At 44.1% G+C, this 14730-nt stretch overlaps 1 protein-coding gene across 2 annotated transcripts in view; it reads left to right on the top strand.

The window, feature by feature from the left end:
- The window catches only part of LOC115109516 (excitatory amino acid transporter 2-like), a 48871-nt gene that overhangs the window by 29848 nt on the left and 4293 nt on the right, over positions 1-14730 (top strand). For both annotated transcript variants that reach the window (XM_029634477.2, XM_029634478.2), the window contains exons 2-9: positions 1667-1806; positions 8882-9034; positions 9314-9564; positions 9760-9910; positions 10214-10340; positions 10529-10762; positions 11989-12183; positions 14008-14142. In XM_029634477.2, the coding sequence (XP_029490337.1) occupies positions 1677-1806; positions 8882-9034; positions 9314-9564; positions 9760-9910; positions 10214-10340; positions 10529-10762; positions 11989-12183; positions 14008-14142 (1376 nt within the window). In that variant the 5' untranslated portion in view covers positions 1667-1676. The remainder of the gene's footprint in view (positions 1-1666; positions 1807-8881; positions 9035-9313; positions 9565-9759; positions 9911-10213; positions 10341-10528; positions 10763-11988; positions 12184-14007; positions 14143-14730) is intronic.

Below are 14730 nucleotides of genomic sequence, written 5' to 3' on the forward strand. Positions count from 1 at the left end.
CATCGCTCCAAAAAAGCTGCGGCCCTTGCAGAGCAAGGGGAACCACTACTTCAAGGTCTCAGAGCAAGTGACGTCACCGATTGAAACGCTATTTAGCGCGCACCGCTAACTAAGCTAGCCGTTTCACATCCGTTACACATGTACAGTAGGTGGTACGCTGGACCAATCGATAGGCAGGTTATTCAACCCTGAACATCCAAAACAAAGGCTGAGTTGGATTGGGGATGGTTCATCTATTTTACTGTGAAGACCCAATCTATCCTCCTTCCTCACGCTCACAATATGAGGATAGTCACAAGGACATGCGTTATGATCATATAATGTACATCTATAGTTTCGCCAGACATGTGACTGATGTATCCTCTCTGAGTTGGGCATCTCCGGCGCGGCCCACGCTTGGATTGCGTCCTACCTGACAGGTCGCTCCTACCAGGTGGCGTGGCGAGAATCTGTCTCCTCACCACGCGCTCTCACCACTGGCGTCCCCCAGGGCTCTGTTCTAGGCCCTCTCCTATTCTCGCTATACACCAAGTCACTTGGCTCTGTCATAACCTCACATGGTCTCTCCTATCATTGCTATGCAGACGACACACAATTAATCTTCTCCTTTCCCCCTTCTGATGACCAGGTGGCGAATCGCATCTCTGCATGTCTGGCAGACATATCAGTGTGGATGACGGATCACCACCTCAAGCTGAACCTCGGCAAGACGGAGCTGCTCTTCCTCCCGGGGAAGGACTGCCCGTTCCATGATCTCGCCATCACGGTTGACAACTCCATTGTGTCCTCCTCCCAGAGCGCTAAGAACCTTGGCGTGATCCTGGACAACACCCTGTCGTTCTCAACTAACATTAAGGCGGTGGCCCGTTCTTGTAGGTTCATGCTCTACAACATCCGCAGAGTACGACCCTGCCTCACACAGGAAGCAGCGCAGGTCCTAATCCAGGCACTTGTCATCTCCCGTCTGGATTACTGCAACTCGCTGTTGGCTGGGCTCCCTGCCTGTGCCATTAAACCCCTACAACTCATCCAGAACGCCGCAGCCCGTCTGGTGTTCAACCTTCCCAAGTTCTCTCACGTCACCCCGTTCCTCCGCTCTCTCCACTGGCTTCCAGTTGAAGCTCGCATCCGCTACAAGACCATGGTGCTTGCCTGCGGAGCTGTGAGGGGAACGGCACCTCAGTACCTCCAGGCTCTGATCAGGCCCTACACCCAAACAAGGTCACTGCGTTCATCCACCTCTGGCCTGCTCGCCTCCCTATCACTGAGGAAGTACAGTTCCCGCGCAGCCCAGTCAAAACTGTTCGCTGCTCTGGCCCCCCAATGGTGGAACAAACTCCCTCACGACGCCAGGACAGCGGAGTCAATCACCACCTTCCGGAGACACCTGAAACCCCACCTCTTTCAGGAATACCTAGGATAGGATAAAGTAATCCTTCTCACCCCCTTAAAAGATTTAGATGCACTATTGTAAAGTGGCTGTTCCACTGGATGTCTTAAGGTGAACGCACCAATTTGTAAGTCGCTCTGGATAAGAGCGTCTGCTAAATGACTTAAATGTAAAATGTAATGTAAATGTATCAAACTGGGGGCCTGTCAAATGCAGATTATGCATGTTTAAGTAACTTTCTCTCTCTCTCTGTCTCCCTCTTTCTCTCTGACACAGTGCCAGCATCATGCCTAAGCAAGTGGAGGTGAGGATGCACGAAAGTCACCTGGAGCCCATCGAGGCCAGGCCCAGGAACAAGTGTATCAGCTGCTTCTCTTCTCTTTTCAAGAACCTGCTGCTCACGCTCACTGTACTCGGTCAGTACAATCATCAGCTGTTTTACCAAGCACAATATCACAATCTCTCTCTATATCTCTTTCCCCTCCTTCCTTTCTCCCAACCTTCTTTCCTGTGTGTGTGAGCATGTGTAATATGTACATCACAGACCACTTGGCAGAACACTCTCATAGCGGCTCCCATAGCGGCATTGATCATTAGCGATCACAGAGAGGGTTAGAGATGTAGGATGCTCCCTGCACAGGAAAACAAGTGCCCTCCTCATCCAGCAGGTGTACAGCATCAACGGGGTGAAGTTACGTTTCTGAAGCTGTGCTTGAATCAAAAACAGCTTACAGATATCAGTGAGCTTAAAAGGTTTGTATTGCAGACTGTGTTGTGAAACAGCCTCCCAGGGCCTGTGATATTTGGCAGGGATCTAGTAGCAGAGAAAGTGCTTCCTACTAGGGAGGTAGTTTGGGGTCTGGGCCTAGTTTTGTCTGGCCTGAGCAGGACAGAGGGAGACAGAGCCAGGGACAGGAACAGAGACTGACCACAGGGCCAGTGTGCAGACACAGCTACAGGGGGCAGGAGCACTCAGATGCCAGCTCTCTGGAGAATAGGGGTAGGAGGGGTTGGGAGTGGAAGGACATGGCTGGAGAGGTTGGGGTGTTGGGGGCTAGTTTAGGATACACTACCATTGAAAGGTTTGGGGTCACTTAGAAATGTCCTTGTTTTTGAAAGAAACTATATTTTTTGTCCATTAAAATAACATAACATTGATCAGAAATACAGTGAGGGTTGCTAATGTTGTAAATGACTGTTGTAGCTGGAAACAATTTTTTATGGAATATCTAAATATGCGTACAGCAACCATCACTCCTGTGTTCTAATGGCACATTGTGTTAGCTAATCCAAATGTATAATTTTAAAAGGCTATTTGATCATTAGAAAACCCTTTTGCAATTATGTTAGCACTGCTGAAAACTGTTGTCCTGATTAAAGAAGCAAAAAAACTGTCTTTCTTTAGACTAGTTGAGTGTCTGGAGCATAAGCATTTCTGTGTTTGATTACAGCCTGAAAATGGCCAGAAACAAATAACTTTCTTCTGAAACTCGTCAGTCTATTCTTGTTCTGAGAAATTAAGGCTGTTCCATGCGAGAAATTACCAAAAAACTGAAGATCTCGTACAACGCTGTGTATTACTCCCTTGACAGAACAGTGCAACTGGCTCTAGCCAGAATAGAAAGAGGAATGGGAGACACTGGTGCACAACTGAGCAAGAGGACAAGTACATTAGAGTGTCTAGTTTGAGAAACAGACGCCTCACAAGTCCTCAACTGGCAGCTTCATTAAATAGTACCCGCAAAACACCAGTCTCTACGTCAACAGTTCTATTTGTCACCAAGATGGCATAGCAGTCAGACGTCTTTTGTCCTCGTCTTGTCGTGTCCCGTATATTTATATATATTTACAACTTTCCTCGCATACATTTTTATATATATATTTTATTTTCCATAAACTCACCAAAACACTCTCCTGCAACCCGCCTCACCAATTTATATATATAAAAAAAAAAGTATTATTTACCTCAAATCTGTAATCCTCCATTCAGGCTAGCCAGAAGCTAGCCTGAAGCTAACCAGAAGGTAATCAGAAGCTAGTTAGCTTCTTTACTGGCTAATCGTTAGTATTCAGCTAACCACGGTTTGTGGTCATCAGCTATCCTTTAGCTCGAAAATCTATCGCCAGTTTTGTACGGCGCGGCTCGGACCGGAACATACCGTACCTATTTTTCTCTCCATGTCCCCGGATTTCAACCGCTAACTCTGGACATTTGTACCTGGATCTCGCAGCTAGCTAGCTGCTATCCGTGTGACTATCGGCTTACGTCGATTCCGGAGCAAACATCAATTATTCCGGAGCTAGCCAGCTGAAGAGTTCCATCAGTCACTCCTGGGCTATAATCACCTATACGGACCCGTTTTTCTGCCAACGCAGAGCCCCACTGGGCCTTCGCAACTGGACTACCGACGTTATCTACCCGAGGGAGTTATCCGGCTGGCTCCTCCGTAGCGACGTTACCTGAATGCCCATCTGCGGTCCGCTAATCGTTAGCTGTCTTATCGGCTGCTATCTGAATAGACCTATCGGACAATTTTTTTAAATTATTTTATTTTTAATTTTTTTATTGGGCCTCCTATAACTATATCTATTGGGGTTTTTTTGCGAATTGGATTGATCCCCTCTACCACACGGAACCCCACTAATCCTACCGACGGAAACGCACAAGGTGGCTAAAAACAGACCTCCATCCTATGCTAGCTTGCTACCGATGGCCCGGCTAGCTGTCTGAATCGCCGTGACCCCAACCAACCTCACTACTCACTGGACTCTTTTGATCACTCGACTAAGCATGCCTCACCTTAATGTCAATATGCCTTGTCCACTGCTGTTCTGGTTAGTGTTTATTGGCTTATTTCACTGTAGAGCCTCTAGGCCTGCTCACTATACCTTATCCAACCTATTAGTTCCACCACCCACACATCGCCTGGTTTCAATGATGTTTCTAGAGACAATATCTCTCTCATCATCACTTAATACCTAGGTTTACCTCCACTGTATTCACATCCTACCATACCTTTGTCTGTACATTATACCTTGAAGCTATTTTATCGCCCCCAGAAACCTCCTTTTACTCTCTGTTCCAGACGTTCTAGACGACCAATTCTTATTGCTTTTAGCCGTACCCTTATCCTACTCCTACTCTGATCCTCTGGCGATGTAGAGGTGAATCCAGGCCCTGCAGTGCCTAGCTCCACTCCTATTGCCCAGGCGCTTTCTTTTGATGATTTCTGTAACCGTAATAGCCTTGGTTTCATGCATGTTAACATTAGAAGCCTCCTCCCTAAGTTTGTTTTATTCACTGCTTTAGCACACTCTGATAACCCGGATGTTCTAGCTGTGTGTGAATCCTGGCTTAGGAAGACCACCAAAAATTCTGAAATTTTCATCCCAAACTACAACATTTTCAGACAAGATAGAACTGCCAAAGGGGGTGGTGTTGCAATCTACTGCAAAGATAGCCTGCAGAGTTTTGTCCTACTATCCAGGTCTGTACCCAAACAATTTGAACTTCTACTTTTAAAATCCACCTCTCTAAAAACAAGTCTCTCACCGTTGCCGCGTGATATAGACCACCCTCTGCCCCCAACTGTGCTCTGGACACCATATGTGAACTGATTGCCCCCCATCTATCAGAGCTCGTGCTGCTAGGCGACCTAAACTGGAACATGCTTAACACCTCAGCCATCCTACAATCTAAGCTTGGTGCCCTCAATCTCACACAAATTATCAATGAACCTACCAGGTACCTCCCCAAAGCCTTAAACACGGGCACCCTCATAGATATCATCCTAACCAACTTGCCCTCTAAATACAACTCTGCTGTCTTCAACCAAGATCTCAGCGATCACTGCCTCATTGCCTGCATCCGTAATGGGTCAGCGGTCCAACGACCTCCACTCATCACTGTCAAACGCTCCCTGAAACACTTCAGCGAGCAGGCCTTTCTAATCGACCTTGCCGGGGTATCCTGGAAGGATATTGATCTCATCCCATCAGTAGAGGATGCCTGTTTTTTTTATGCCTTCCTAACCATCTTAAATAAGCATGCCCCATTCAAGAAATGTAGAACCTGACTGCCCTTAACCATCGCAAAAACATCCTATGGCGTTCTGCATCCTACCAATCCTCGACTTCGGCGATGTCATTTACAAAATAGCCTCAAATACCCTACTCAACAAATTGGATGCAGTCTATCACAGTGCAATCCGTTTTGTCACCCACCATTGCGACCTGTACGCTCTCGTTGGCTGGCCCTCACTTCATACTCGTCGCCAAACCCACTGGCTCCATGTCATCTACAAGACCCTGCTAGGTAAAGTCCCCCCTTATCTCAGCTCGCTGGTCACCATAGCATCACCCACCTGTAGCACACGCTCCAGCAGGTATATCTCTCTGGTCACCCCCAAAACCAATTATTTATTTGGCTGCCTCTCCTTCCAGTTCTCTGTTGCCAATGACTGGAACGAACTACAATAATCTCTTAAACTGGAAACACTTATCTCCCTCACTAGCTTTAAGCACCAACTGTCAGAGCAGCTCACAGATTACTGCACCTGTACATAGCCCACCTATAATTTAGCCCAAACAACTACCTCTTTCCCTACTGTATTTATTTTATTTATTTATTTTGCTCCTTTGCACCCCATTATTTCTACTTTGCACATTCTTCCACTGCAAATCTACCATTCCAGTGTTTTACTTGGTATATTGTATTTACTTTGCCAACATGGCCTTTTTTTGCCTTTACCTCCCTTATCTCACCTCATTTGCTCACATGTTTATACTGTTTATACTGTATTATTGACTGTATGTTTGTTTTACTCCATGTGTAACTCTGTGTCATTGTATGTGTCGAACTGCTTTGCTTTATCTTGGCCAGGTCGCAATAGTCAATGAGAACTTGTTCTCAACTTGCCTACCTGGTTAAATAAAGGTGAAATAAAAATAAATAAATAAATAAATAAACAGTGAAGAGGCGACTCCGGGATGCTGGCCTTCTAGGCAGAGATGCAAAGGTTAAGCCATATCTCAGACTGGCCAATAAGAATAGGATAGACAAAAGAACACAGACACTGGACAGATGAATATTGGAAAAAAGTGTTATGGACAGACACATCTAAGTTTGAGGTGTTCAGATCACAAAGAAGAACATTCATGAGACGCAGACAAATTAAAAGATGCTGGAGGAGTGCTTGACGCCATCTGTCAAGCATGGTGGAGGCAATGTGATGGTCTGGGGGTGCTTTAGTGGTGGTAAAGTGGGAGATTTGTACAGGGTAAAAGGGATCTTAAAGAAGGAAAGCTTTCACTCCATTTTCCAATGCCATGCCATACCCTGTTGACAGAGCTTAATTGGAGCCAATTTCCTCCTACAACATGACAATGACCCAAAGCACAGCTCCAAACTATGCAAGAACTATTTAGGGAAGAAGCAGTCAGCTGGTAATATGTCTATAATGGAGTGGCCAGCACAGTAAACGGATCTCAACCCTATTGAGCTGTTGTGGGAGCAGCTTGACCATATGCTACATAAGTAGTGTCAAGCCAATCCAACTTGTGGGAGGTGCTTCAGGTTACCTCAACAAATTCACAACTAGAATGCAAAAGGTCTGCAAGGCTGTAATTGCTGCAAATGGACGATTCTTTGACAAAAGCTGTCACGCCCTGACCTTAGAGATCCTTTTTATGTCTCTATTTTGGTTTGGTCAGGGTGTGAGTTGGGGTGGGCATTCTATGTTTAAGTGTTCTATGTTTTCTATTTCTGTGTGTTTGGCCTGGTGTGGTTCTCAATCAGAGGCAGCTGTCTTTCGTTGTCTCTGATTGAGAACCATACTTAGGTAGCCTGTGTCTTGTGGGTAGTTGTTTTCTGTTTTTGTGTCTTCACCAGACAGAACTGTTTCATGTTGTTACATTTAGTTATTTTGTCTCAGTGTTCAGTTTTTTTTAATAAATAATCACGAACACTTCCCACGCTGGGCTTTGGTCCACACCTTCTCCTTCCAACAGCCGTTACAAAAGCAAAATTTGAAGGACACAATTATTATTTCAATTAAAAATCATTATTATATAACCTTGTCAACGTCTTAACTATATTTCCTTTTCATTTTGTAACTAATATCATGTATGTTTTCATGGAAAACAAGGACATTTCTAAGTGACCCCATCTTTTGAACGGTGGTGTACATGTAGATGGGATTTGGAGAGTGGGTTAGGGATGTTAATCAAGGTTGAGCTATGGGAAGCATTTGAGGTCAGGTGGGGTTTAGGGCACATAGTTATATAGTCAGGGCCAGGATAGGATCAGAGGAGAGTGTCATTTTTTCCCTCAGAATTCCCCTTGGTTATAGACCTCCATATACTGGAGTATAGTAAGAGTTACTATCCAACTCTGATGCTAACTGACTGTTTCCTAGAGAATCTGCCATCTCCAGAGGGAATATAGATGTTCCTCCTGCACTGTAGGAACCTATCTCTGTCTGAAGCTCCTCTCCCTTCAAAGTGATCTCCTCTTAATCCCTGATCAGACTAAATCAACCTCTTTCACACTGAGACTGTTTTATGTCCCCCATCCACCACTACCCAATGGCCCCTATACATGGCATGTAATCCACATCCACTCATAACCAGTTCCAGACTGATGAATTAATATGCAACAAGAAGCAGTGATTTAAGGCAGACCTATGGAAATGAAATATTGTTATGATCTGTCTGTCAAGGTGTGTCTAAAGGCGAAGTCAGATGCAGGAGAGCAGAGTACGATAAATAAAGCGCACTTTATTTAAATCCCAAAACGGGAGCACAACAAAACAAATGCGCTCAAAAACACGGAACAATAAAGTCAAGTCCGAAAGAACATTGTATGACATGAAAACAATTACACACAAAACATGATGGGAAACAGAGGGTTAAATATAATTAGATTGATTGGGGAAATGAAAACCAGGTGTGTATGAAAACCAGACAAGACAAATGGATATATGAAAAATGGAGCGGCGATGGCTAGAAAGCCGGTGACGTCGATCGCCGAACGCCGCCCGAACAAGGAGAGGAGCCGACTTCAGTGGAAGTCGTGACACTGTCAATCTTCTTATAGATCGCTTTTTCTCATAAGCAAGACCCATTTGGAAATCATTCTTGTTATTTCCAAACTCTCTCCACACAGAATAACAAAACGTTTTCTAAATGGAGAAAGTCCCCATGTTATCCCAGACCTTCTCACAAAGTAACCAGACAGACCACTCTAGGGTCACTTTCCAATCCTACCTGCTCTCAACTCCTTGGCTGGCCTCTGAGTTAGAGCAGGGAAGGCAATAGGTGCCTATGTTTGTTATGAACACTGCTCTCCTCTCTCTGAACTGCTCTGTCTCTGGTCTCTCTTTAGCATTGGTTCCCCTCTCGTCTTATGGTGTTTCTCTCATTCCCAGACACAGCATTTTTTTCACACCTCTTCATAGCAACTGACCCCCTCTTCCCCCTTTCGTTCTCCAGGTGTGATTCTGGGGGCTGTGTCTGGGATGCTGCTTCGTTATGCCTCTCCCATCCACCCAGACATCGTCATGGTGATTGCGTTCCCTGGAGACATCCTGATGAGGATGCTAAAGATGTTGATCCTGCCTCTCATCATCTCCAGCTTAATCACAGGTACAGTATGGTAGAGTCATGGGTTCAACAGAAGAGAGAGAACTGCTGTTTCTCCTAATATATACAGTAACTATAGACCAATATTTTATTGCCGATATAAAACATTTCGTTTTTTTAAATACAGTTTATTATTTATTAATTGCCACAGTATCAATCATCGTCTTTCACTATTAGCACTTCAAAGTAACTTAGTACACTTATTTCACACCTCTATATCAACACATATTAGATACAATAGAGGAAAAATGCAAGGCCTAAAAATGCTTGTTTTGGCTGCAGGTCTGGCTGGGCTAGATGCCAAGTCTAGCGGTCGCCTGGGCACCAGGGCAATGGTCTACTACATGTCCACCACGGTGATTGCTGCAGTGCTGGGAGTCATCCTAGTGCTGGTCATACACCCTGGAAACCCCAAGATGAAGGAGCAGCTGGGAGATGGCCAAAAGCATGATGATGTGTCCAGCCTGGATGCCTTCTTTGACCTCATCAGGAACCTGTTCCCTGAGAACCTGGTGCAGGCCTGCTTCCAACAGGTACAGTACACTAAAACACCCAGAAATATTTAACCAGGCGAGTCAATAATGGCCTGGGTGAGGCACTCCCAGAACGATTCAGTTATATGAAGAACACATTTTATCTTTGCTTCCTTAATGCTAGTTACCAAAAGTTAAGATGGATTGAGATATAAGATATTAAAGACTTGTCTGTCTTCTCTTGTCCAACCTCAGATCCAAACGGTAACTAAGAAGGTGGAGAAGGTGATTGAGGAAGACATCAATGCCACCACCACCTTGGAGGGCCTCCTGTCCAACGCCACCAAGGAGCCTGAGTTCATCATCAAGAAGTCCCTCCAGTTCAAGAGTGGCATGAACGTGTTAGGTATGGCGGCTTCTCTTTTGGACCAGGTCGCAATTGTTTCTACAACCGCCCAACTGAAAGAAACAGCACTTTTAAATTGTCTTTACTTTGTCTGAGAATAAACCCAGTGCATCGCATCATATCACACCTCAACGGAACCCTGGGTGCAGCCCATTCTGCCTCACTAACTGTGTCATATTTTTGTTCTTCGTCATAAAAATAGATTCTCCATTCACTAGGATCCTCTCTCTCCATATCTCTCTGTGAGCCCATTTACTCTACTCATTCCCAGCTGTGATTCTCTCTCCTGATTGTGTGATGCAGGAGTGATTGGCTTCTTCATTGCCTTCGGCATCTGCATGGGGAAGATGGGAGAGAGGGCCAAGCTCATGCTGGAGTTCTTCAACATCCTCAACGAGATTGTTATGAACCTGGTTATCATGATCATGTGGTAAAAGAGCTTTAGCCTTTCAAGCACATTCTGTATGAACTTGTGCTAGTCATAGACATGTGCGTCCACTTCAAGAGTGTTTGTACATCTACATTTGATAATCTGGCATATATTGTAGACGTTGACTGAGATGGATACATCTTTCTCATCAGAATGTATATATTGTTAAACCTCTCCTCTGCCCCTAGGTACTCTCCCTTCGGTATCTGCTGCCTGATCTGTGGTAAGATCATCTCCATTGATGACCTGGAGGTGGTTGCTAGGCAGCTGGGGATGTACATGGTGACTGTGATTGTGGGCTTGATCATCCACGGAGCCATCTTCCTGCCTGCCATCTACTTTGCCATTGTCAGGAAAAACCCCTACACCTTCTTCATGGGCATCTTCCAGGCCTGGATCACTGCCTTGGGGACAGCCTCCAGGCAAGGGCCACAAACATGGATGCCTCACTATTTACGCTATCTAACTGCTGTCACTGTAAATGTACAGATAACCTTATATAGAAAAGTATTAACCTCTAGCGATGAGCAATCCCGTATCCGGGAGCGTAATCATAGCCTCAAGCACATTACCATACCGCAACGTTTCCTATTCATGAAAATCGCAAATGTAATGAAATAAATATATTTGCTCTCAAGCTTAGCCTTTTGTTAATAACACTGTCATCTCAGATTTTCAAAATATGCGTTACAGCCAACGCTAGACAAGCATTTGTGTAAGTTTAGCATAGCATAATGCTATGCTAGGCTGTGCTGGCAGCAGGCAACATTTTCACAAAAACCAGAAAAGCATTCAAAAAAATAATTTACCTTTGAAGAACTTTGGATGTTTTCAATGAGGAGACTCTCAGTTAGATAGCAAATGTTCAGTTTTTCCAAAACGATTACTTGTGTAGGAGAAATCGCTCCGTTTTGTTCATCACGTTTGGCTAAGAAAAAAATCTGAAAATGCAGTCTCTACAACGCCGAACTTTTTACCAAATTAACTCCATAATATCGACAGAAACATGGCAAACGTTGTTTAGAATCAATCCTCAAGGTGTTTTTCACATATTTATTCGATGATAAATCATTCGTGGCAGCTGTGTTTCTCCTCGAGGCAAACGAAAAATACACGCAGGTGGAGATTACGCAATAATTGCAACGGAGGACCCCAAGCAGACACCTGGTAGATGTAGTCTCTTAAGGTCAATCTTCCAATGATTTGCCTACAAATACGTCACAATGCTGCAGACACCTTGGGGAAACGACAGAAAGTGTAGGCTCATTCCTGGCGCATTCACAGTCATATAAGGAGACATTGGAACACAGCGCATTCAAAATCTGGCGCACTTCCTGTATGAAATTTCATCTTGGTTTTGCCTGTAGCATTAGTTCTGTGGCACTCACAGACAATATCTTTGCAGTTTTGGAAATGTCAGAGTGTTTTCTTTCCAAAGCTGTCAATTATATGCATAGTCGAGCATCTTTTCGTGACAAAATATCTTGTTTAAAATGGGAACGTTTTTCATCCAAAAATGTTAATAGCGCCCCCTAATGCATAACTGGTTAAATCTGTCAAATCTTTCATATCTGTGCTGAATGTTGTGGAATATACTGTATGCAACAGCATTACTCTCTCCTACTGTGCCTCTGTTTGTCTCTGTCAGTGCTGGTACACTGCCTGTCACCTTCCGTTGCCTGGAGGAAAACTTGGGCATCGATAAGAGAGTCACCCGTTTCGTGCTCCCTGTCGGCGCTACCATCAACATGGACGGAACCGCCCTCTACGAGGCCGTGGCAGCCATCTTTATCGCCCAGATGAACAACATCTACCTGGATGCTGGTCAGATCGTCACTGTCAGGTAGGGACTGCCATTGAACATATTTTCTGATCAGGGTGGGAGTTTCACTGCCTACCTTCTTAATGTAAGTAATGACATAAACATGACGTTACATTTAGCGGACACTATTATTCAAAGACACGTACATTTAGCATACATAGTTATGTGTTAATGGATCATGCAGGAACTGAGCACACAATCTGTGATGCCAGTCCCAATATCCTAAGTCACTATATTATTGTTATAGTCACACCAACTCAGTCTCAAAGTGTTTCATGAAGTAGCTGTACCCATTAGCTCTGTAATTAATTAAGATAGTCCTTGGCCTTTGAACTTAATCTGTAGAGCAATTTTAACCATTAACTTCTTGCGTCGAGCCATCCCGGATCCGGTATCGTGACTACAGCCTCAAGCTCATTACCATAACGCAACGTTAACTATTCATGAAAATCGCAAATGAAATGAAATTAATCTATTTGCTCTCAAGCTTAGCCTTTTGTTAACAACACTGTCATCTCAGATTTTCAAAATATGCTTCTCAACCATTGCAAAACAAGCATTTGTGTAACAGTATTGATAGCTAACGTAGCATTTAGCGTAGCATTTAGCATTAGCATTCAGCAGGCAACATTTACACAAAAAAACAGAAAAGCATTCAAATAAAATCATTTACCTTTGAAGAACTTCAGATGTTTAAAATGAGGAGACTCTCAGATAGCAAATGTTCAGTTTTTCCTGAAAGATTATTTGTTTAGGACAAATCGCTCCGTTTTCTGCGTCACGTTTAGCTACGAAAAAACCCCTGTATCCAGGATTGTGTAAATCTATCAGCAAGCTCATTAGCATAACACAACGTTAACTATTCATGAAAATCGCAAATGAAATGAAATTAATCTATTTGCTCTCAAGCTTAGCCTTTTGTTAACAACACTGTCATCTCAGATTTTCAAAATATGCTTTTGAACCATAGCTAAACAAGCATTTGTGTAAGAGTATTGATAGCCTAGCATTGCATTAAGCCTAGCATTCAGCATGCAACATTTTCCACAAAAAACAGAAAAGTATTCAAATAAAATAATTTACCTTTGAAGAACTTCAGATGTTTTCAATGAGGAGACTCTGTTAGATAGCAAATGTTCCGTTTTTACAAAAAATATTATTTGTGTCGACTAATCGCTCCGTTTTGTTCATCGCGTTTGGGTAAGAAAAAAAAAAAAAAAGTAATTAAAACGCGAACATTTTTCCAAATTAACTCCATAATATCGACAGAAACATGGCAAACGATGTTTAGAATCAATCCTCAAGGTGTTTTTCACATATCTATCGACGATAAAATCCATCGTGGCAGTTTACTTTCAATTCTGAAGAAATGGAACGCGCATGGACCTACAGATTACGCACACAGGACACCGGGCGGGACACCAGGTAAATGTAGTCTCTTATGGTCAATCTTCCAATGATATGCCTACAAACAAGTCACAATGCTGCAGACATCTCGGGGAATAGACAGAAAGCGCAGGCTCATTCCTGGCGCATTCACAGCCATATAAGGAGACATTGGAACACAGCGCCTTCAGAATCCGGGGCATTTCCTGTATGAAACTTCATCTTGGTTTCGCCTGTTGCATTAGTTCTGGGGCACGTACAGATAATATCTTTGCAGTTTTGGAGACGTCCGAGTTGTGTCTTTCCAAGGCTGTCAATTCCATGCATAGTCGAGCATCTTTTCGTGACAAAATATTGCGCTTAAAACGGGCACGTCTTTTTATCCAACAATGACACAGCGCCCCCATAGGTTCAACAGGTTAAGTTGTTTCTCTCTTGCCTCTCTTTCTCCCCATGCAGTCTGACAGCTACCCTGGCCAGTGTTGGTGCGGCCAGTATTCCCAGTGCTGGACTGGTGACTATGCTTCTAATCCTCACTGCAGTCGGCCTGCCAACTCAGGACATCAGTCTGCTGGTTGCTGTTGACTGGCTCCTGTAAGTTGATCTGCATTGATAGTGACTCAGAACCAAGTGCATGTAGTCATATGCATTCAAGGTCAAATGAGCTTATTGTATACACTGAGTACTGTATACAAAACATCAAGGACATCTGCTCTTTCCATGACATATGACCAGGTGAATCCAGGCGAAAGTTATGATCACTTATTGATGTCACTAAATCCTCTTCAATCCGTGTAGATGAAGGGGAGGACACGGGTTAAAGAATGATTTTTAAGTTTTGTGACAATTAAGACATGGATTGTGTATGTGTGCCATTCAGAGGGTGAATGAGCAAGACAATATTTAAGTACCTTTGAACGGGGTATGGTAGTGGGTGCCAGACACACCCGTTTGTGTCAAGAACTGCAATGCTGCTGGGTTTTTCACAGTTTCCCGTGTGTATGAAGAATGTTCCACTACCCAAAGGACATTCAGCCAACTTGACACAACTGTGGGAAGCATTGGAGTCAACATGGGCCAGAATCCCTGTGGACCGCTTCCGACACCTTGAAGAGCCCATTCCCCGACAAATTTATGCTGTTCTGAGGGCGAGGGAGGGTTGAAGGGAGGAGGGGGAGCTAA

The sequence above is a fragment of the Oncorhynchus nerka genome, linkage group LG25, assembly GCF_034236695.1.
Source record: "Oncorhynchus nerka isolate Pitt River linkage group LG25, Oner_Uvic_2.0, whole genome shotgun sequence".
Taxonomy (NCBI): Eukaryota; Metazoa; Chordata; class Actinopteri; order Salmoniformes; family Salmonidae; genus Oncorhynchus; species Oncorhynchus nerka.